Raw genomic sequence first — 24,000 nt, 5'->3', positions numbered from 1 at the left:
ACCGCATTCACCGCAGTATCGCCATTACAACCAACCATACCGGTAACAAGGCGGGAAGTTACCTCATATAGAGTTACCCACATAGTTTCGCCAGTGGTGTGGGAAATTGCTGAGGGGAAATATTGGAAAACTCTAGCATTATGTAATGTTGTAGGTCGCTCGTCCGGAATTCCGCGAAAACAGGAAGGGAGGAATGGAGAGGGACGCGATGGAAAAGGATAGGTGAAAGGAGGGATAGGATCGAGTGATAAGAGGAAGAGAGGAATGGGAAGGGGAGAAAAATAGGATGTGGAGGAGAGATGGAAGGGAGAAACACAGGAAAGAATAGGGAGAGAAGAGAAGGAAAAGGATAGGTGAAGGGAGGAATAGGAAAAAGTGACAATGGGGAAGGTTGTGATGTGAAAGGAAGGAGAAAAATAGGATATGGAGGAGAGATGGGAGGGAGAAACACAGGAAAGAAAAGGGAGAGAAGAGATAGGAAAGGAATAGGTGAAGGAAGGGATAGGCACGAATGATAAGAGGGAGAGAGGAATGGGAAGCAAAGGAGAAAAATAGGATGTGGAGGGAGGAGATGGGAGGGAGAAAGGGAAAGAGGGAAAGAGAAGAGAAGGAAAGAATGGATAAAGGAAGGAATAGGAACGAGTGACAAGAGGAAGAGAAGGATGTGAAAAAGAGAGAGAAGGAGAGGAGAGAAATAGGACATGAAAGGAAGAGAGGAGATGAAGAGAAAATATGGAAAAAGTAAAATACAGAAGGAAAACAGGGAGGGAGAGAGAGAGAGACAGGAGGTAAAAGGATGGGTTGATGAGAGAGAGAGAAAGAGGGGAAGGGAAGAGGGAAGGACAAGGAGGCTGGGAGGAACTGGGATGGACAGGGAGGGAGAGGAAAAAAAGGAGGGAGAGAGAAGGAGAGACAGGATGGATGGAGGGATGGATGGAGGAAGAAAGAGAAGGAGGGGAAGAGGGGGAGACAAAGAGACAGGGAGGGACAGGGAGGGAGGGAGAGAGAAGGAGGGAGGGAGGGAGCAACAAAGAGAGACAGGAAGAGAGAGGGAGAGACAGGACGGAGGGAGGGATGGATGGAGGGAGGGAGGGAAGGAAGGGACGGGGAGAGACAAAGACAGGGAGAGATAAATATGGAGGGAGGGAGGAAGGGGAGGAGGGAGGAACAAGGAGACAGGGAAGAACAGGCAGAGAGAGAGAGAGAGAGAGAGAGAGAGGGGGGATGAATGGATGAATGGATGGAGGGAGGGAGAGAAGGAGGGAAGAGGGGAAGAGGGAGGGACAAGGAGGAAGAGAGAGACAGGGAGGGAGGGAGGGACGCCACACACACACACACACACACACACACACACGGGGGTTTAGAATTGGAACAGGTAATAGCAGGGTTGTCTGTTTGGATTCTTGCACACCTGTAATTTATTGTCCTTCTCTGGCAGGTTGAAAAGGTAAGCTGTGTAATTCACCTCCTCGGTCGCCTGCTGGTCACCCGGTCAGTCTTCCCCATTACGGAGCCAGTGTGTGTGTGTGTGTGTGTGTGTGTGTGTGTGTGTGTGTGTGTGTGTGTGTGTGTGTGTGTCATTCTTTGTTCCTCCATCCGTCAATTCGTCCCTCCCTTCCTCCTTTTCTCTCTCTCTATCTCTCCCTCCCTACATCCCTTCTTCCGTCCCTCCTTCTCTCCTCTCCCTTCCTTCTTCCTTCCCATTTTAGAGTCGTTTTGTCTCTCTCTCTCTCTCTCTCTCTCTCTCTCTCTCTCTCTCTCTCTCTCTCTCTCTCTCTCTCTCTCTCTCTCTCTCTCTCTCTCTCTCTCTCTCTCTCTCCTTCACATTTTCCCTCCTTCCCTCCAAATGCCATCACCATTAACAGCAGAGAGAGAGAGAGAGAGAGAGAGAGAGAGAGGGAGAAAAAAGTGTTAAGAATAGATTTGAAAAGGGTAGCGTGTGTCAATAGCAGGTGAGAGACGGAAGGTATAGACAGGTAGGCAGGTGGGTGGCATTAATTAAGCCTACCGTGAGAGGTATTTAATGTAACATGTTAATCAGCCGTTAATTAACTCTCCCACCTGTCCTCTTACTGGGCCTCAGGTAAGAGGAAAGGGGGACACCTGATAATCACCTCATAACTTTACGATTTTGATTATTTGGCAGGTAAAAAATTAATGAAAAAAAATTAGGAGAGAAGGAAGGATAAGAAAAATGTTTGGGTTTTAGAATTTGGGGTTTGGTAAAGGTGGATTAGATTGTGGATATGTGGATCAGGTGTGTGTCATATTCTGTGTTGTATATCACGAAGTTAAAAAAATAACTCAACAGGTGGATTAAGATGCGGATGTGGATGAGGGTGGATTGCCATTAAGTGGATCACGTGTGTCATTTTATGTTTTGTATATTATGAAATTAAAAAAGGAGTCAACAGGTGGATTAAGATGCGGATGTGGATGAGGGTAGATAGCCATTAAGTGGAGCGTGGGTGGAAGGTCATTTTGTGGTCTTTTTGTGGTCTGTTTGTGGTCGTTTTTGTGGTTCCAACGCTTCATTTGTCACAAAAAGAAAAAAAAGAAAAAGAACTACAGGGATGGAAGATTTAGGGAAGATGGACAAGAATGTGGATAAATTGGGTGGTTTCAACTGTCGGGGTGTGGAGTGGAGTGGAGTGGAGCGGAGTGGAGGCCGTCTTGTGGTGGTTCTAGTGGTGGTTGTTGTCACTGGTCACTGGTTCGCCGCGTGGTTCAGTGACTCAGCTTCGGTTCAGCTTCTGGGTTCATTTCCACCTCCTGAGAGAGAGAGAGAGAGAGAGAGAGAGAGAGAGAGAGAGAGAAAAAAAAAGACAGAAAAAGTAAAACATCCCCTCTCCTCCTCCTCCTCCTCCTCCTCCTCCTCCTCCTCCTCCTCCTCCTCTACCTCTCCCCATTCCCTCCTCTCAACATTACTATCCACAACTCATCAAAAAACCGGTTCATATACTAGCAGAATAAACCCAACGAGCTCACGACTTCAAGGCTGCTGTTCCGAACCTTCCCGCTGGCCATCATAAAAGAAACCTGCAATTAGTACTACCCGCGGCCGCTAGGAGGAAGAGAGACGCGGTAGCTAGGGGGTAAGAGAGCTGGGAGTAAGAGGGGATAGAGAGGAACACTCACCCAAATAGCCTTCGCCAATAATAGCTTTCGATTCAGTAGCCCCGGAAATCCGCTGAGAGAGAGAGAAAGAGAGAGAGAGGGATGAATGGATGCACTGATAGACTGATGGATTAGTGAGATGTGGTTGGTTGGATGCTAAATGGATGCAGTTCTTTTTTTTTTCTCGTTTTTCTCTTCATTTTTCTCATTGAAGTGTTGTGAGGAGGCAGTGACTCAAGGTGCTTAAGAGCGGCTGGGGAAAAGGGTGGTTTTTTGTACTTACTGCCTTACTTCTCCTTCACTCTGAGTTGTGGGACATGAGGATGGATTACTGCATGGGTGTGTGTTGAAACTCCCCCCCTCTGTGTCTGTGTATGTGTGTGTGTGTGTGATAATAATGATATTTCGGTTTATCTAAATGGCAGCAAATACAGATACAGAGCTGCAACTTACCCTACTTATGCACAAATCCTCATAGACTAACATTCATACATCTTAAGTCAACACATCCCCCCTGGTGGCATCTGACATATGATGCGCAGCGGCTGTGTGTGTGTGTGTGTGTGTGTGTGTGTGTGTGTGTGTGGAGTGGAATGACAGACTAGGGAGAGGTAGTGGATGGAGGACTGTCTGCTTAAGGGTATATCCAGTTGAGTGACCTTTAGAGAGAGAGAGAGAGAGAGAGAGAGAGAGGATGAAATAGAAACAGGGGCGCTTAACTTTCATCATATTCTAATTCCACCTGTGTAATGTTGTGGTCAGCTGCGTCACGTGTTCATACTTTGCCACACTTGATGCTTATCTTCCAGTGTGCTTTTTTTCTTTTTTTTTTCTTTTTTTTATTTTCGTCCCCAACAATGAGGGTCGTAACGCAGTGTGACGCGCTTACCACGCCCTCACGCCTCACGCCCTCACGCCTCACGCCCTCTCGCCCTCGCCCCTACTAATGAACCTCAACGTGTGTGTGTGTGTGTGTGTGTGTGTGTGTGTGTGTGTGTGTGTGTGTGTGTGTACACACACATGTACACACACACACACACACACACACACACACACACACACACACACACACACACACACACACACACACACACACACATACACACAGTCACCTACATTTTGCACTCAAGAATCACTCTCTGGACGGGAAAGAGAAAATACGGAGACATTATATGGTGTCAAAGGAACACTCACAAAACTCACAGCTGGGAGGAGAGAGACTTGCCCATATTCTGAAACACTTCCACGCCTCACAGCACCTTCACAAATTTCCAAGGGCTCTAGTTGAAATGACACGGATTTTTAAGAGTGTTTGTGTGATTCTAATGACATGTTAACAAGTTTTCTGCATTATCAACATGACAAATACTCTTTTCCAAGGGCTCTAGTTGAAGTGACATGGGTTTTGAAGTGTTTCTGTAATTCTAGTGACATATTAACAAGTTTTCTGCATTATCAACAGGACAAATACTCTTTAAAACTCGGCTAAGCGTCTCTATAGTCTTTGAGTCTTGCAGTGAGAAAGAGAGAAGCGTGTCTGAATATGGCCCAAAGAGAGAGAGAGAGAGAGAGAGAGAGAGAGAGAGAGAGAGAGAGAGAGAGAGAGAGAGAGACAGAGACAGAGAGACAGACAGAGAGACAGACAGACAGAATATCATTAACTGCATTCACTAACATTTTGAGGGAGCAATCACATTCCTCATTATCTATTCTGACTGAGACGTGGGGATAGGTAGGAAAGGAGGTGCATGGAGGCTTGGAAGGGCAGGAGGGTGGAAGGGAAGGTATATAAAGGTTCTAATCGAGGGCAAGTCAGGTCAGCGGAAGGCAGGAGAGAAGCGGGTCATGGGATTTAGTAGAATGTGTGTGAAGTGGCGAAGCTGGTTTTAATGGACGTGAAATTGTTGGTGGTGGTTGAAAGGATATCATTAGTATTGAATAGCATGCTTGAATCCGGCCTGTAATATATTCTCTCTCTCTCTCTCTCTCTCTCTCTCTCTCTCTCTCTCTCTCTCTCTCTCTCTCTCTCTCTCTCCTTTAGTTCTCAATCTTGTGTATCTGAGCACTTGTTGACGAAAGTATGTATACGAAGAGAGAGAGAGAGAGAGAGAGAGAGAGAGAGAGAGAGAGAGAGAGAGAAAGGGAAGTCTCGCACACAAGGTCGCAAGAGTGTTCCTAGAAGCGATTTTTTCTTTCCCTAACAAGATCAACACTTTGCTTTCCCACCCAGGTGATTAAAAGCCACTTCAGGTTAATTGGCTCCTGGTGTTTTAATTCTCAGTTCCCTCACTAATTATTGGTGTTTAGTATCCTGGAAATTAGAGTTTTCTTTCAGTGGTTCAGAGAGAGAGAGAGAGAGAGAGAGAGAGAGAGGAGGGTAAATTATTTTAGGTAATCTTTTTCATCTGGCATTTATTTTACTGCGCTTCTTATATCTTGCTGTGGTTATGTCTCCTCTTCTTACTCCTCCTCTTCTTCTTCTTCTTCTTCTTTTTTCTTCTTCTTCTTCTTCTTCTTCTTCTTCTTCTTCTTCTTCTTTATTATACACCACAAGATTTCCTGGTATTTATTCTTCCTTTGTGTATTTTTTGTATTCATCTTATTTTCTTCCTCCTCCTTTCCTTCCCTTTGTATCTCTCTTCCTATCTTCTATCATTGTTAGCTCCCTCATCTTCTTGCTCCCCTCGCCTCGCCCAGTCCTTCGCTTCTCCTCTTCCTTCATTAATCTTGCTATTGTGTTTCTCTTACTCTCCTGTTACCTTGTGCTCCATTTTTCCCAATATTTATCTTTATTTTCTTCAACGTCTCTCATTTTTATTGCTGTTCCATTTCTTCTTTATTTTCGATTTCTTCAACTTTCATATTTATCTATTTTATTTTTATTTTTTACTGTTCTAGACTTGCTTTTTTCCTTCCTTGTGTTCATTAGGTAGTCTTCAAACTCAGTGTTCATTCTCTTTCTCATCTTTCTATCGAGGCAGTGTGTGTGTGTGTGGGAGTGAGTGGTAATGGATGAAAGAGATTAATTAATTAGTGGTGTTATTGACCTGTAACCCTTCGATTCCTGCTTCGTACACCGTTTTCCTAGTAACACAAGAATGAGGGAAGCTGCAAGAGTACTTCCGTTAAAAGCCCACATGGTATTAAAAAAAGAATGAATCTTCTAACATTGTATTTCCATCTGTCTACTTACTCTGCTATTACGAGAAAAGCTATTTAATTCCATCTATCATCCGTTTCTGTATGTGGCGCTAAAAGGAGAGCTAGGTTTCCCACAAGGACTGCCACGTGTAGGTTTGACGAGTTTTATTGCAAGTCTCTTATGTTTTTTGATGTTTTATATGTGTAGAGCAGGACAGCCAGCCATTCACTAAGCAAGTTTTACAAAGGGATGTATTGTCTAACTGCAGGGAAACGAACGAAGGTGGAGAGGTGATAAGAGGCACAAAGGAAACGAAAAACCCGATTCTCTTTACATTTTCTCCTTATCTTTTCTCTTGGGTGATATGATGATACAAAAAATGAGGACGAAAATATCAGTCATTGCAAAACAGGTTATCAGTCACTTTTTTCCACCATTCTTGATTGGGTGTTTTCCTATTCCTTTTGTTTCTCTCCTCTCGTCTCTTTCTATCCCTATTATTTTATCCATATTTTTTTCTCCCGTCTCTTCCTATTTTTCTCTCCCTATTTTTTCTCTCCTGTCTCTCTCATCCCTCCCTCCTCTCCCTTATCTTCTCTCCAGTTCGTATCATCCTTCTTCTTTTCTTTTCGTTATCATATTCTCTCGTGTCTCGTGTATTAGAGAGAGAGAGAGAGAGAGAGAGAGAGAAAACTCCGTAAAACATATTGGCTTCTGTTTTTTCTATTTTCTATTTTTTCATCGGGAGGAAATAGGATTAAAGAAGATTTGTTATAATTTTCCATTCCCTTTTTTTTTCTCCCTCCTAGTCCATACAGTACCCTTTATTTCTCTTTTTTCCCCTTTGTCGATACGCCACATGTCGATACACTGGCTCAGTAGCTGTCGCCACAAGCATTTAGAAGACGCGATGACTTTGACCTAACTTGAATGAATTTTGAAGGGAGGAACAAAAACACCTAAAAACAAAGAAAAGAAAAGGAAAACAGGGAAACAAAAAGAAAGAAACAAGAGAAAGAAGAAGAAGAAAGATAAAAAGAAGAAAAATGATAACAAATAACAAATGGAATATTAGCTGATAGTTGGAAGATGCTGGATATACTTTGTGTGTGTGTGTGTGTGTGTGTGTGTGTGTGTGTGTGTGTGTGTGTGTGTGTGTGTGTGTGTGCAGGCTATCGAGCGAGCTTCACCCTTCTCCATCCCCTTCTCAATCTCTCTAAACCAGCTGTTGATTTACCAGGAGAGGAAACAGCGGCGGAAATCAGAGGAGAGAGAGAGAGAGAGAGAGAGAGAGAGAGAGAGAGAGAGAGAGAGAGAGAGAGAGAGAGAGAGAGAGAGAACACAAGGCAGAAGGCAGGAAGACGAGTAGAGAGAGAGAGAACCAGGTCAAGTATAGCGCGCGGTTAGAGGAAAATTCAACCCCCTTTACTGAATCTCTCTGCGGAAACTAACTCTATTATTGCTATTATTATTTCGTCTTGTTGTTTCCGTAGCGTGGCCTCCTCAGGTTTCCCCGTTTGTTGTGATTAGTGTTGCTGGACGGGTGAGGCTGTACAGGAGGAGGAGGAGGAGGAGGAGGAGAAAGAGGAGGAAGAAAAGGAGGAGGAGGAGGTGAAGGACTTGAGGTAGAAATACAAAAGGACGCGATGGCTTTGCAGAAGGAGAAGGAGGAGGTGAAGATGAGGTAAAGGAGATGAAACAATGAGGAGGAGGAGGAGGAGGAGGAGGAAGAGAAAGAGGAGGAGGTGCAGGAGGTGAAGTAAAGAAGATGAAACAAAGGCGTACAAAAGGAGGAAAAGGAGGAAGAAGAATAAGAGGAGGAAGTGAAGGAGATGAGGAAAAGAAGAGGAAACGATGGCAGTATAACAGGAGGAGAAGGAGGAAAAGGAGGAAGAAGAATAAAAGGAGATGAAGTAGTTGAGATCAAGAGGAGGAAACTATCTATGGCCATACAAGATCAGGAGGAATAGGAAGAAGAATAGGAGGAAACGATGAAGGACTTGAGATATAGATAGAAAGTAAGAAATCAGAGAGAAGTATTACCAGCTTGTGTGTTTGATTCAGTTCGTCTTTACCTTCATGTCATCCTTCGCTTCTTTCCCCTCACGTTTATCCGAGGCCACGAAAACCTTAGGGAATTACAGATTAACAAACTTACTCACCATTTTTCTTTCATGTTCTTCCTTCCCTCAAATTCAAGTCACCCACTCGTCTCACACACAAAAAAACTTCAGTAAATCAAACTTAAACATCCTCGTCACTTGAAAGAGTCACATGCAATTGCTTCAAGTTTTTCCCGCCAAGAAGAAAGAGCAAAGAAAACGGAGAGAAGAAAACAGGAGCTCATAAACCTTAGTTGTTGGGAAATGTCTTATAATATCGCGATCTCTTACCACGAGTTTGCATTCCCAGACATCGCAGTGGTCTTGTCTTTATCTTCCCTGTGTTGCGTCGCGTCTCAATAATAATGCAATCTATCTTGGAAAACGGAGGAAAATAAAACAGGGGCTCATAAACCTTATTTGTTGGGAAATATCGTATAATATCGCGATCTCTTACTACGAGTTTGCATTCCCAGACATCGCATTGGTCTTGTCATTGTCTTCCCTGTGTTGCAATCTTCTCTCTTCCCTCGTGGGCCTTTTCTGTTCAACCCCTTCAGTACAGGGACGCATTTTTGAGTTTTGGGTACGAGTAGACGATTTTATTTACATTAGGAAGGGTCTGTGGAGGTCAGAGGATTAATGGCTAGAGTCTTCACTATTTCAACACCCCATAAGTTTCTGAACCTGCATTAAATCACCAAATCTAATGAACATGAGCTGTCTGGGTTTCTATTTTCGTATTTGGGTTTGTTTTTCGTTTAGCTTCATTTTTTCTCTTATTTGTGGAGTAAACGTGTGGTTCAGTCAGTGAGTTCCAGCCACGGTGTTTGAGTGTGCTTGTGTTGCTAAGGAGTGCTGTGATTGCCTGGGAGGAAGAGGATTACGAGGAGGAGGAGGAGGAGGAAGAGGAAGAGGAAGAGGAGGATTTGATTTCTCTCTCTCTCTCTCTCTCTCTCTCTCTCTCTCTCTCTCTCTCTCTCTCTCTCTCTCTCTCTCTCTCTCTCTCTCTCTCTCTGTGTCTGTGTGTGTGTGTGTGTGTGTGTGTGTGTGTGTGTGTGTGTGTCTGTGTGTTTGCTTTTGTCATCTCTCTCTCTCTCTCTCTCTCTCTCTCTCTCTCTCTCTCTCTCTCTCTCTCTCTCTCTCTCTCTCTCTCTCTCTCTCTCTACGCACTTGCTTCCTGGCCGCCTGACGGAACAAAAAACGGGACATTGCACAAATTACCGGCGTCCCCCAAGGCAGTGTGTAATGGTTGTGTTTTGCCTTGGCTGGGGTGGCTGGGGAGTGTTCCAGGTGAGGAGGAGGGCCGTGGGAGGGGAAAGGGTGGGGGGGAGAAGTACTTAGTGGTGGTGTGATGTGGAGGCTTGTGGGGGGGAGGGTTAATGGCAGCGTGAAGGACGAAAGGTTTGTGGTGATGGTGATGATGATGGTGATGGTGAGTGATGGTGATGTGTGGTTCGTGTGGCAGTGACGTTTATTTGTGGCGTGGCACCAGGACAGTTGTATATTTTTGTGGTTATATATGAACGGTATTTTGAAATTGTTCCATTTTTTGAGGGTGTTTTAAAGGCTCCAGTGATATATGCACGGGCACCTTCCACCCTCACTAAAACTTTCCAAGGCCACAGAGACAACTAGCCTGGTTTTGAAGACAATTTTTCCTTCCAATAAACTAAACCTCTTACCAATTTATGACCAGAATTATAAAAAACAACCTTAAAAAATACGAGTATCTTCAACTAGAACGTTTGGAAAGCATTGACACCTTCCCTGTCACTACGCCAAATTTCCAAGGCCACAGAGACAACTAGCTAGGATTTAAGACAGTTTTTCCTTTTAATAAACTAGAAATCTTGCCAATCTTTCACCAGAATCATAAAAAAACACCCTTAAAAACACGAGTATCTTCATCTGGAGTCTTTGGAAAGCAGTGAGGTGAGAGACCAAGGCGTTTCAGAGGGTTTATGGAGGTCAGAGTCTTAACTATTTCAATCTCCCATATAAGTTTCTGAAGCTGTATAAAATCACCAAATAGTAAGCAGAATGAATATAAAAAACTGCCTTGCTTGGAGACTGACATCTAAGTGGGCCTTTTGGTAGTAAGTAGACCATTTTTTATCATCTTATCTTGCTCTTGACCAGATTTTTCCTCTTACTTAGAAAATGGGTAGATGAAGAAGGGTAGATAAGGTGAGAGAGGCTGTGTAGATAGTTAAAGAATGAGGGTATGTGATGAGAGAGAGAGAGAAGCTACATAGAGAGATGAAGAATGAGGGGAGGTGATGAGAAAGAGAGACTGCATAGATAGTTATAAAATGAGGAATTAAAAAAAGGGTACATTTGGAATACAGAAAGGGTACATTTATATGGGTACATTTGTAAGGGTAGAATAAGGGTAACACTATTTCATCACTAAAAACACCCATTGTACACCCTTTCTACACCCATTTGTTTTGAGAGTGTAAGTGAGACGAGGTGAATAAGGCTGCATAGATGGTAGGTAAAGAATGAGTAGGTGAGGTGAGGGTGGCAGTGTAGGTGAGGCGGTGAGGGAGGCGATGAGGAAATGCCATTATGCAAACCGTGCGTGGTGGTGCCGCTGTGATTCATTCAGGTACATGGAGGGAAATTGGCGACCGAACGCATTGCAGGTGACACTGACTGAGGAATGAGAGAAACTGCATTATAGGTGGGTATAAAATTCAAATTCTCTCTCTCTCTCTCTCTCTCTCTCTCTCTCTCTCTCTCTCTCTCTCTCTCTCTCGTGGACTTTATGGACCATTTCAAAGCTGCACGTTTCCTCCATACGCTTCCTCCTTCCTCCTCCTCCTCCTCCTCCTCCTCCTCCTCTTCTTCATCGTCCCCAAGAATTGCGAGGAAAAAAGCAACCTCGATTTTTTGCTTTGTTCCCGTGACGCGCTTACCGATTTTTCTATAGACCGGTGAAAGAAAACGGACAAGATATTCCTCCGTTTTCTTTCTGTGTATTTTGGTGGACGTGTTTGTGGCTTGGATCTTTTTTTCGTTTTTTCTTCTTTTTTTTTCATTAGGGTCAGTCTTTTCTGTCTTGATTGTTCGCCATGTTTTTTTTTTTTATTATTTATTGGAAACTTTCGTCTATTTTTTTTTAAAGGGAGGGGAAGAATTTAACGATTGAAGACGAAAGTGAAAGAAAAAAATGGCTGTTTTTCTTATTTTTTCGTATTTTTTTGTCTTTTATTGTTTTTATATATTTTTATTAATTATTGAAAACTGTCGTCAATTATTTTAAAGGGAGGGAAGAATTTAACGATAGAAAAGGTAAAACTGAAAAAAAAATGGCTGTTTCTTTTATTTCTCTTTTTTCTCCTTTCTTATATTCGTGTTGTTTTTAGACATATTCCCTTTCTTGTCTTTATTTAGTGTCAAACAATCCTCTTTTTCCTTTATTCTTCCTTCTTTTCTCATCTTCTTTCCTTCCTTTTCTCCTTTCCTTCCTTTCTTCTGCTTTGTCTTCTTTCTCCCTTATTTTCATTATGTCGTGCGATTCTCTCTCTTCCTCCTCTCAGTTTTCTGTTTTTTCTTCTTCCCTTTCTTCTTTTCTTCCATTATTACATGTTTTTCTTTTAATAGACGCTTTTCTGTTCCTCTTTCTCTTCTCTTACTTCATCATACCTTTCTCTACTTGTGTGTGTGTGTGTGTGTGTGTGTGTGTGTGTGTGTGTGTGTGTGTGTGTGTGTGGTCTTTGTCTCTCCCTGTTAGCGCTCCATCTCGTTTTCTTGCCTTATCTTTCCTTCACATTCTTCCTCCTCCTCCTCCTCCCTCTCCTCCTCCTCCTCCTCCTCTTCCTCATCCTCCTCCTCCTCCTCTTTTTCGTTTTCTTTTTCTTCCTTTTCTTTTCTTCTTCTTCTTCTTCTTCTTCTTCCTCCTCCTCTTTTTCGTTTTCTTTTCTTCTTCTTCTTCTTCTTCTTCTTCTTCTTCTTCTTCTTCTTCTTCTTCTTTCTCCTCCTCCTCCTCCTCCTCCTCCTCCTCCTCCTTCTGCAAGCCTCGAGTCTCGTCACTCCGTCGCTGAATGAAGAGTGTGATTTCCCTGCGGCGTGAATCCATCAGCAAATTTCAAGGTTCTTCTTCAGATCCTTCATTCCTAATTCTCTTACGACATATATTTCCTTCTCTTCCTCCTTCTCCTCCTTCTCCTTCTCCTTCTCTTGTTCCTATTCTTGTTCTTGTTCTCTTTCTCCTTCTTCCTATCTTCTTTCTTCTCTCTTCTACTTCTGTTTTGTTGTCTTTTTTTCTCGTTTTCTTTTTCCTCCTCCTCCTTCTTTCTCTTTCTTCTTCTTCTTCTTCTGTTCTTGTTCCCTTTCTCCTTCCTCTTATCTTCTTTTTTCCTTCTACTACTTCTGTTTCGTTTTCTTTTTTCTCCTCTTCCTCTTCCTCATCATGTCTCTGTCTTCTTTCTTGCTTCTACTACTTCTCCTGTTTCTTGCATTGTCTCTCCTCTTCCTCCTCCTCCTCCTCCTTCTCATTTTTCCTATATTTTTTCTCCTCCTCATCTTTCTACTCTTTCTCCTCTTCCTCATCCGCTTCTTCCTTTTTTTCTCTTCTTCCTTCTTCTCCATGTCCTGTTTCGCCCTCTCCTCCTTCTCATTCCTCCTCCTCTTCCTTCAATTCCTCTTGGTCGTCATCCTCCTCTCCCTTCCCTTCCATTTGCCATGAAATCCTTAAAAGTTCATAAGAATCTGAATGCACGCCACTTACTTGCCATTGTTGGGATCTTATTCAAATATCACCAGAGTTTGTTATATGTATTGCTACGCCTCCCTCCTCCTCCTCCTCCTCCTCCTCCTCCTCCTCCTCCTCCTCCTCCTCCTCCTCCTCCTCCTCCTGCTTCTCTTCCTCCTCCTGTAAATATTGTCAGCTGATATGAAAGTGGTTGTAAATAATAAGTTAGGTTTTCTCTCTCTCTCTCTCTCTCTCTCTCTCTCTCTCTCTCTCTCTCTCTCTCTCTCTCTCTCTCTCTCTCTCTCTCTCTCTCTCTCTCTCTCTCTCTCTCTCTCTCTCTCTCTCTCTCTCTCTCTCTCTCTCTCTCTCTCTCTTTTTTTTTTTTTTTTTATTTAAACATAATTTATACAGAAGAACATGTACCCAAAGGCGCACTGTCGTGTGCTACCTATTCTAAGGGTACTACAATCTATTTCTCTACAATATTTACAAGACTTAAAAATAGATAATATACAAGATGGTCAGCATGTAAATGGAGCACTGTTCTTTTCACTTCACTAGCACTATTCACGCACTGCACTACACTGAGTGTCACGTCACAAAGAGTGTCAGAGGAGTTGGCAGTGTCTGTCTCCACTTATGTGCCATCAGTTTGACACTGTGTGTGTTCATCTCCTGGACGTGAGGCACCGCGGCCGTGAACAAGTTCCACATCCTGGAGACGCGTCCTGCGAAGGTGCGTTGATGCTGACACCCGTGGGATCGCGGCACCTCTACGGCGTCACCACCATTGAGCACCGTTCTCGTGCTCCGTGCGGTGACTCTCAGAGGATGACGCAGCCCTGCCAGATGTGGCACTCTTTGCACCTGTGCCTTATGGAACACTACGATCGCCGCCACATCTCTGCGGTGTTCCAGTGAATCAAGGGACGCTCAGGCTCTGGGTGAGGTGGTATTGCAGCATCTACTAGCCGTATGGCGCGGCGTTGGATGCTGTCCAGTCTCCTTCTGTGTGTGGCGGCACAGGACATCCAGGAGAGAGCTGCGTACTCAAGGTGGGGCCGCACCTGTGCCTTGTACAGCAGCAGTCTCCCCTTCCTGTCGAGGAAACTGGCGATCCTTCTGAGAGCGGAGATCCTGTGAGAGGCTTTCTTGGCAATGGATTTGACATGGCTGTCAAACCTCAGCCCTCGATCCACCTCCACTCCAAGTATCTTGACGTCATCTTGGAGTGGGAGGCAGCAGCGCCAAAGACAACTTTCCTGCCATTGCTGCCATGGCGGCTGGGGACCGAGAGACAACCATTGCCTGTGTCTTCTCCGGCGCGAATGTCACTTGCCAGCGAGCACCCCACTCCTCTATCACTCGTAGCTGCTGATTGATGGCCTCAGCAGCCCGCCCACTGTCCTGGCGTGGATAGGTATAGGAGAGGGTGCAGTCATCAGCATAGGCCTTGACTCCTGGCAGTAGCTGGAGAAGATCATCCACGTAGATATTCCACAGGAGTGGGCCAAGAATTGAACCCTGTGGCACTGATGCCTCCACAGGCAGGGACTCAGATGTTTGCCCGTTGACAACCACCTTGAGGCTTCTGTCCTGCAGGTAATTTCCCAGGAGTCGTAGCAAGCCACCCTGGATGCCTTTAGCACGAAGCTTTTCCAGTAATCCGTTGTGCCATACTTTATCAAAAGCTCCAGCTATGTCCAAAGCAACCACTATAGTGTCCTTGCCGTCGTCGAGGGCGTCCTGCCACTGCCTGGTGAGAAGCATCATTAGGTCGGAGGTTGACCTTCCAGGTCTGAACCCAAACTGTTGGTCTGAGAGGAGGGCATTGTCCTTGAGATGGCTACACACCACCTCTGCCACGACCCTCTCAAACACTTTACCCACCACTGACAACAGGGATATGGGTCTGTAGTTTTTTGGGTCCGTCCTGGAGCTTTTTGTGTGCAGGAACTACTCGAGCCTCCTTCCACACTGAAGGCCAGACGTTTTCCCGTACACAAGTTGTGAACTTGGGTGAGAGGGGCAGCCAGTTCCTGGGAGCATCGCTTCAGCAGGTGCGGGCTGATGTCATCAGGGCCGGTAGCTTTCTGTGTGTCCAGCCCCGCAATAATCGCTTCACCTGCTGATGCGTCACCTCCACCATGGTGACAGTCTTCTCACATTGCTGGACCAGCTGAGGCGGTGGCTGCTGTGGATTCCCCACCTTCATTTTTCCAGCAAACAAGGAAGCCAGCAACTGTGCCCTCTCCTTACTGCTGGTGGCGACAGTACCGTCCTGCTTGCTGAGGGGAGGGATGGATTCTTGGTGGCCAGTTCCCTGTTTGTCCTTAACAAGGGACCACCAAGTTTTGTTTCCTACGCCAGTGCCACACAGTTTCCGGCGCAGGCTTTCCTCCCACTTTTTTACTCTCTCTCTCTCTCTCTCTCTCTCTGTTTATCTTTTTCTTACTTCTTTCTTCAAGTTCTCGGTAAATTCTACATGGTGGTGCTCGTCTCTCTCTCTCTCTCTCTCTCTCTCTCTCTCTCTCTCTCTCTCTCTCTCTCTCTCTCTCTCGCTCTCTCTCTTCTGCTTCGTCGTACCTAAAGTTGAAGTGGTTCCAGGAAATAGCCTCGTTACAAGTCGCCTGGTGTTGTTGGTGTTTGCTTGTCCATTTGTGTTGTTTCTTCCTCTCTCTCTCTCTCTCTCTCTCTCTCTCTCTCTCTCTCTCTCTCTCTCTCTCTCTCTCTCTCTCTCATTATTTTTGCGGAGTTGGTGTCTTGTTCATTTCATTTTTACTCTTTTCTGAATTTGGCTATTGGAGAAGGGAAGAGAAAGAAGGAAGAGGAGATGAGAGGCAGGAAATAGAGGAAGGAGAGAATACTGGAGGAGAGGAGACGGAGGAGAGGTGGAAGGAAATTTAAGTAACACAATAAAGAAAGCAAAAACACACACACACACACACACACACACACACACACACACACACGCACACAATGACAAGTCGTATCGAGCGTGCGAGGGAGGTTTAAGTCAAAGGGGCGGATCTGTCAAGCCTAAGGATCGCTGTAGTCCTGAAGCCCTTGAGGGACGCCAGGCTGATGAGTCCCTGGAAGTCAAAGGGGATCAGAACCACTTGAGAAGGAGAGAAGGAGATCATCGTGGCATTAACTCAATCATTATAATCATTGTAAGCTTAGCCTTTTGTTGCTTTTTCTTTGTTTCATTTCCCCTCTCATTTATTCACTCTCCTTCACTTCCCCTCACTGACTTCCTTCTCCTTCTGCTTTCCCTCTCATTTATTCCCCCTATTTCATTTCCCCTCTCTCGCTCGCTTTTCCTCCTGCTTTCCCTCTCAATCTCTCAGCCTCAATTCCCCTCACTCGCTTTTCCTCCCTATTTTCCCTTTCATTCACTCTCTCTCCCTCATTTTCCCTCACTGACTCCCTTTTCCTCCTGCTTTCCCTCTCAATCTCTCAGTCTCAATTCCCCTCACTCGCTTTTCCTCCCTTACTCACTTCCCCTCACTCACGCCCTTTTCTTCTTGCTTTCCCCTCTCATTCGCCCTCCCTCACTTCCCCTCACTCGCTCCCTTTTTCTCCTGCTTTCCCCTCTCATTCGCCCTCCCTCATTTCCCCTCACTCGCTCCCTTTTCTCCTGCTTTCCCCTCTCATTCGCCTCCCTCATTCCCCTCACTCGCTCCCTTTTCCTCCTGCTTTCCCCTCTCATTCACCCCTCCCTCACTTCCCCTCACTCACTCCCTTTTCCTCCCATTTCCTTTATTCACTCTCATTCCCCTCACCAATTTTCCCCTTTCTCTTTTCATTCTCCCTCATTTCTCACTATTTTTCTTCTTAGTCTTCTTTTTCCCCTCACTCCCCCTCACTCGTTTTTTCCTCCCATTTTCTTTATTCACTCATTTCTCTCCTTAATTTTCTCTCTCTCTCTCTCTTCATTCTCCCTGACTTCTCACTAGTTTTCCCCTCAGTCTTCCTCATTCTTCCTTATTTCCCCTCAGTTGCTTTTCCTCTCACTTTTTGTTTCTCTCATTATCCTCATTAATTTTCCCTTCTCTCGCTTTTCCTTCTATTCCTTTTTATTCTCCCTTAGTTCTCATTAATTTCCCCTCACTCTTCCTCATTCTCCTTATTCATTATCATTTTTTAATTTTCCCCTCACTCGCTACGAAAGTGAAAGGAGAGTAAGAGAAGAGAGAAGAGAAAAAATGGTAATGAAGTGTGACAGCTCCTCTCTCTCTCTCTCTCTCTCTCTCTCTCTCTCTCTCTCTCTCTCTCTCTCTCTCTCTCTCTCTCTCTCTCTCTCTCTCTCTCTCTCTCTCCCTCTCTCCTCTCCATTTCTTTCTCTTCTCAAGTGTTTGCTTCCTGATGAGTGTTCATTTTCACACCTTTCTCTTGCACTTTCCTCAATCACTTGTCTGTTACACACCTGCCTTTCCAGATACACTAATTAATTAACATCTGCGTTAGTACACATGTATCTGCTTATGTGTACGTTAGTGAGTGTGTATGTTAGTGTATGTCAGTTGTCAGTCAGTCAGTCAGTCAGTCAGTCAGTCAGTTGGTGAGTCAGTCAGTCTTTCTCTGTGTCTGTCTCTGTTTCTATCTCTCTGTTTTTCTGTTTGTCTCTCTGTTTCTCTGTCTGTTTTTCTGTTTTTCTGTCTCTCTGTCTCTCTCTCTCTCTCTCTCTCTCTCTCTCTCTCTCTCTCTCTCTCTCTCTCTCTCTCTCTCTCTCTCTCTCTCTCTCTCTCTCTCTCTCTCTCTCTCTCTCCTTCCTTAACCATCAATCCTAATCTTACTTACTCTTTGTGGTGGAATGGACTCAACACACGAACATTATTCCCACCTCTCCACAGTCCCCTCACAATATATAAGTACACAGGTGGAGAGCGAGCCCGATGTGGTTGCGTAAGGTGGAACAAAGGCGAAGGGATGCGGTGGAAGAGGGCGGGGCGTGGAATAATGTAATTTGGGCTCCCAGAAAGGCTTGGTGGAAGGGCTGGAAGGGACGGGCGTGTGGTGGAGGGGGTGTGGTGGAGACGAGGTGAGAGAAATGTATGTGACAGGTGTTTGTACCTCATAATCACGACTGTCTCTGAGAATGTGACATGTTTATTTGTCTTGTTATTAGTGGAGGTGGAATAACTGGAGGAGAAGGAGGATGAGGAGGAGGAGGAGGAGGAGGAGGAGGAGGAGGAGGAGGAGGAGGAGGAAGTGGTGGTGTTGGACAGTAATGCTAAATAAAAAGTAATGTGGATAAAAAAATAAGGTAAAAATATAAGAGCTGGAAATACACACGAAAGGAAAGGAAATACAGAGGAGACAATATCACCAAAGTAGTAGTAGTAGTAGTAGTAGTAGTAGTAGTAGTAGTAGTAGTAGTAGTAGTAATAATAGAAGCAGCAGCAACAGTAGTAGTAGTAGTAGTAGTAGTTGTTGTTGTTGATGTTGTAGTACTACCACCACCACCACCACCACCTGGGCTTGATTGGCGCGTCCGTGGCGGTGGAGTGGGCAGGTGTATTATCAGGTAAATGACTCGCTAATTACAGGTTCACGTGATGCGGCCTCAGGTGATCCGCGGCGCCCTTTCAACTCATAATATCCTTTATAGAACCCCCGTTAATCCAGCTCGTTATCTTCTTATCATTCATTGCATTATTTTATTACCCTTCGTTATCCACGTTTGTGTTCTTTATATATGTCTTTATTATCAGTTTTATTCCTATTTCATTCATCATCAGTTTATTTTTATTTTCTATTACACTTATCCATAATTTAAGTTTGAACACGTTTCATTTGACTAAGATCACTGAAACATTCCGATCAGTTGTGAAATATAGTGTTCAGTGAGTTGAGGTTTGGCCATGCAGGTGCTGTCATGTACCCTCTGCCTTCCACTGTTTTGTTACCATTTTTACTACCATCGTTCCTGTGTCTGTGTGTAGCTTTCAATTATTATATACCTGCCAATGTTTCGATGTGTCCAAACTAAGTGATCGCTTGGTGTGGATCCATTCTGTCATGTTGAGACCCATTCTTTCAGCCCCCGTGACCTCTGCTGACCCAAGGCAATGACGCACCGTGCAGGAAAACGTGACCCCATGACCCACTGACCTAGTTTTCGATGGTGATGGTGGTGATAGTGGTGATGGTGGTGGTGATACGTGGGTAGACCTTTCGTGTTACCTGTGATTAGTTGCGTGAAAGCCAGTCAGTCAGGTGGTCAGTCAGTCAGTCAGTCAGTCAGTCAGTGTGTTTTGTCACTTGTGTATGTTTGGGATGCTTATGCTTCAGTGGTGGGAGTGGTGATGGGAGTAGTCTCGTTGTAGTAGTAGTAGTAGTAGTAGTAGTAGTAGTAGTAGTAGTAGTCCAACTCTCTAACGCAAGAGTTAACCAGTACTCTCACTCATTCATACCTATCTCTGGTAGACTCTGTAACTCCCTGCCTGGTTCTGTATTTCCTTCTTCCTACGACTCGACTTCTTCTAAGAGGGAGGTTTCAAGACATTTGTCCCTGAACTTTAGCTAATTCTTTACTAGTCTTTAACGGAATCAACATTTCAAGTGGGCCATTTTTTTCATTTTTTTTCCCCTTGGCTGGTTTCCCTCTTGCATAAAAGAAGAGTAATAGTAGTACAAAGTAGTAGTAGCATTAGTAATCCTTTCACCTTTTCAACTTCCTTCCCCTTAGTCAATTCAATTTCTCCCCTCAGGCTCATCTCCCCTTCCTTCTCTGCATCCCATTTCAACTTTCTCCCCTCACATCACATCACACATCTCCCTTTCTGACCTGCCCCTTCCCTCCCTCCATTTCCCTCCCTCCATCCCTCCATTTCCCTCCCTTCGGCCACCCCAACCATACTCCTGCGTCACAGTCCCTTCACCTCCCTTCCCTCCATCGCCACCCTTACTGATGTACTGTAGTAGAAAGAGCAGTCCTCCCGTCTCTCCCACCCAGCCCAACACGCTTATGCTGCCAATATTTTCCCGCGAGATTACGACTTTACTTGAGCTACCCCGAAAAAATTGTTTAGAAAATGTGTAGCATCAGGTTGGAATTTTGTTAAGGGAATTTGTTGGATGCTCAGGGTATTTACATTTTTTCCCCCGTCTGGAACAGCTAATAGCCAATAATTTTTTGAAGGAAAGCGACCGGACGTGAAAATATATTGGTATTCAGATCGTCACAGTAGTAGTTGGAAAATAGACAAAGAGAGAGAGAGAGAGAGAGAGAGAGAGAGAGAGAGAGAGAGAGAGAGAGAGAGAGAGAGAAAAATGAAAAATAAGGTCCGGATTTGCCATTCATGCCTTTAAAATAATCTTAAATCAAAACGCATGCAAAAGTCCGTCATTTTTTTTTCTCTCAATTGAAAGGGACGATAACAGGAAAATAGAGAATGAACGTAAAATTTTAATCTTTCGTTCCAAGAGAGAGAGAGAGAGAGAGAGAGAGGGAGAGAGAGGGAGAGGGTAGGACTTAGCGGATCCATATTTAAATTATTTTTTTATTCATAGTACAGCATCCTTCAATTCTCGCCTCACTGAGCAACACTCGACTGTCATCACACTGTCGATAAAATTCCAGGTTGATATATAATTTTTTTTCCAGGAGATTCAGTCTTCATATATATTTTGTAGAGAGAGAGAGAGAGAGAGAGAGAGAGAGAGAGAGAGAGAGAGAGAGAGAGAGAGAGAGAGGTAAACATATTTCTTCAGTCTGACCTTTTGTGTCTTGTCTAACGTTCGTTTCTTTCCTATTTTGCAGAAGGGTGACAACCATGGCGACAACAGAGGCTGCCATGAACCTTACCGACATCACTAGCGGGTGAGTCACACACACACACACACACACACACACACACACACACACACACACACACACACACACACACACACACACACACACACACACACACACACACACACACACACCTTTCAACTGCTCTACTGTATAAATAAGCTTCGGATTCAGATCTATAACTGAATCCACAAGTACATTTTTCATTTTGTCTCTTAATTTTGACTAATTCTTTTGATTCTCTTATGGATACTACAATTCAAATGGGCCTTTTTTTTCTAATATTCATTTTTTTGCCCTTGGTAGTTTTCCTCTTACATAAAAAAAAAATATTTAGGAATGGGATTAAATTCAGCTCCCTTGCATTAGTTTTATGATGTCAGACACAAATCATCGGCTATTTATAAGACGTTCAGCGGAAAATGTGTGATTATTTCGTCCATTTTCTCGGCTTTATTTCCTTTAATATCGTCTCACCACTTGATATACACACCGCATATCTCTCCACTTTCCCTTCCATTACTGGGGGATTCTCTAACTTGCCATATAACTCCTGTATTACACAAGCACCATAGCAACGCCAAGGTCACTGCGGAGACACTATGTTACCTACTGCTTCATCAATTTATCAAAGGTTTTTCTGCTTAGGTTCAGCGTCTTTTCACTTTTAACCCATTCAGTACTGAGATACATACTTACCTTGAGATTTGAGTACTATTAGACCATATTATTGTCATTAGGAAGCGTCTATGAAGGTCAGAAGATTAATGGCCACAGTTTTCACTATTTTAACCCCTCACATGAGTTTCTGAAGCTGTGTAAACTCACCAGATAGTAAGCAGAATGAAGATGGAAACGCGTCATGGTGCTGAAGGAGTTATTGGTTTCACACGTTCTGACTCATGATGATCTCTTCTTGCTTATTTGAATTCACACGCGTTCTAACTCACTCTACATGTTTTGCCATATTTTCAAAGTCAAATCTAGATCCATTCAAATTCATCCGTCATACCACTGCGTATCCTTCCTTCCTCTCACCAAGACGCGGAATTCTCTCTAACCATTTATATGAAAAGACACGGGAGAGAGAGAGAGAGAGAGAGAGAGAGAGAGAGAGAGAGAGAGAGAGAGAGAGAGAGAGATTACATTCACGAGATAAGGAGAAAAAAAAATTGGTAAGAAGGAAAGAAAGAATGTACATGAAAAATAATATACTAGAGAGAGAGAGAGAGAGAGAGAGAGAGAGAGAGAGAGAGAGAGAAAGAGAAAGAGAGAGTTCGAATGAAAAATTACTCTAGCGTTCCTTCGCAGGGGAAAGTTTGACAAGATAATTCGATTCTTTATAAAAAGAATATTAGACCTAGGCCTTGTGGGAAATTTAAATGCGGAACTTCACTCCGAAATACGACGGCTGGAGATTGCGCTATAGTCAGAAACACCCCCTCTCTCTCTCACCGCGACCATTTTTAGCCGAGTTCTAAAGAGAAATTGTCCTGTTAATTCTGCAGAAACCTTACTAACATACCACTAGAATTACAGATACACCCTTAACCTCTCCAGCTCCAGGACGAGTTTTCTTATTCATTTTGTTTACAACTTGATTTTATACAGCTTCAGAAACTTACGTGGGGGTTAAAATAGTGAAGACTCGGACCATTAATCTTCTCACCTCCATAGAAATTCCCTAATGTCAATAAAATCGTCTAATCACATCCAAAACTTGTGATAAAAATGCGTTCCAGTACTGAAGGGGTTAAAAAATCAGTGTTTTAATGCGTTTCAGTACTGAAGGGGTTAAAAATCAGTGTCTCTTAATGCGTTCCAGTACTGAAGGGGTTAAAAATCTATCACTTAATGTGTTCCAGTACTGAAGGGTTAAAAATCAGTGTCACTTCAACAAGAGCTCTGAAAACAGTGTAGGTGAGGCGCAGGAATGATTGAGAATATGGAGCGGTAGCGAGTGATGGCGGCGTGCAAAGAGCGATGACAGCGGGGGGAAAAAATAAACTGCTGTTGTAAAAAATGAAAGGTGAAAGGGTTGCTGGCACAGAGAGAGCGAGAGAGAGAGAGAGAGAGAGAGAGAGAGAGAGAGAGAGAGAGAGAGAGAGAGAGAGAGAGAGAGAGAGAGAGAGAGGAGAGGAGAGGGAGAGAGGCTGGAGTTTGAGTCGATTATGCCACAGGGTGATTTATATGGAAATAGGAACAGTAATATTGGTGGCGAGCCGCGGCCTTGAAGTGGAGCGTGTGGATTAGAGGATTGGTGAGGGCCTGTGTTGGAGTAGGGCTAGGTGGAGTGGGGCTAGGTGGAGTGAGGCTAGGTGGCCGTGATGAAGGGCATGGAGATGGAGGGCTTAGGATGAAATGGTGGCTTAGTTGAGAGTCTGTGATAAAGGGATTAATTAAGGACGAGGGGACAGTATGGGACGTAAATTTAATCTAACCTAACCTAACCTAACCTAACCTAACCTGACGTAATCCAACCTAACCTAACCTAACCTAACTTGACCTAACCTAATCTAACCCAAGCCAACCCAACCCAACCCAACCCAATCCAAACTAACCTAACCTAATCTAACCCAACCCAACCCAAGCTAACCTAACCCAACCCAACTCAACCCAACCTAACCTAACCTAACCTAACCTAACCCAACACAACTCAACCCAACCTAACCTAACCTAACCCAACCCAACCTAACCCAAGCTAACCTAACCCAACCTAACCCAACCCAACCCAACCTAACCTAACGCAACCTAACCTAACCCAACCCAAACCAACCCAGTGCAACCCAACCCAACCCAACCCAACCCAACCTAACCTAACCCAACCCAACCCAACCCAAGCTAACCTGACCTAACCGAGGGGCAATAACAATGGGAGAGAGAAAGACTTAATTAGATGTAGTGAAATAAAGAAGTCAAAACATAAGAAGGATACAGAAATAGGAAGAAAAACAGCAGCATACTTGTTGTACTGACGAAGCTGTTTAAAAGGAGGAGGAGGAGGAGGAGGAGGAAAATACGAATATATGAAAAGGAGGGAAAGAATGAAAGAATGAGAGCAAAAGAGGCAAAGATTAAGAATACATTGGTCAGGATGCGATGGATGAGAGAGAGAGAGAGAGAGAGAGAGAGAGAG

At 44.2% G+C, this 24,000-nt stretch overlaps 2 protein-coding genes across 3 annotated transcripts in view; one reads left to right on the top strand and one right to left on the bottom strand.

The window, feature by feature from the left end:
• Nucleotides 1-24,000, top strand: part of LOC123519580 (high-affinity choline transporter 1-like) — a 146,651-nt gene that overhangs the window by 16,731 nt on the left and 105,920 nt on the right. Inside the window, exons 2-3 of one of the 2 annotated variants that reach the window (XM_045281004.1) lie at nucleotides 1,439-1,447; nucleotides 20,832-20,891. In XM_045281004.1, the coding sequence (XP_045136939.1) occupies nucleotides 20,845-20,891 (47 nt within the window). In that variant the 5' untranslated portion in view covers nucleotides 1,439-1,447; nucleotides 20,832-20,844. The remainder of the gene's footprint in view (nucleotides 1-1,438; nucleotides 1,448-20,831; nucleotides 20,892-24,000) is intronic. The other variant, XM_045281003.1, reaches the window with a different exon arrangement.
• On the bottom strand, nucleotides 5,627-12,234 carry LOC123519231 (histone H3.v1-like; the record flags this gene model as incomplete). Its single annotated transcript, XM_045280354.1, has 3 exons — nucleotides 5,627-5,652; nucleotides 9,440-9,491; nucleotides 12,148-12,234. Coding segments are annotated over 3 exons (165 nt in total), but the record flags the coding sequence as incomplete, so codon positions are not given.

Source organism: Portunus trituberculatus, chromosome 45 (genome assembly GCF_017591435.1).
Source record: "Portunus trituberculatus isolate SZX2019 chromosome 45, ASM1759143v1, whole genome shotgun sequence".
Classification (NCBI taxonomy): Eukaryota; Metazoa; Arthropoda; class Malacostraca; order Decapoda; family Portunidae; genus Portunus; species Portunus trituberculatus.
This window is presented reverse-complemented; position numbering and strand designations above follow the sequence as displayed.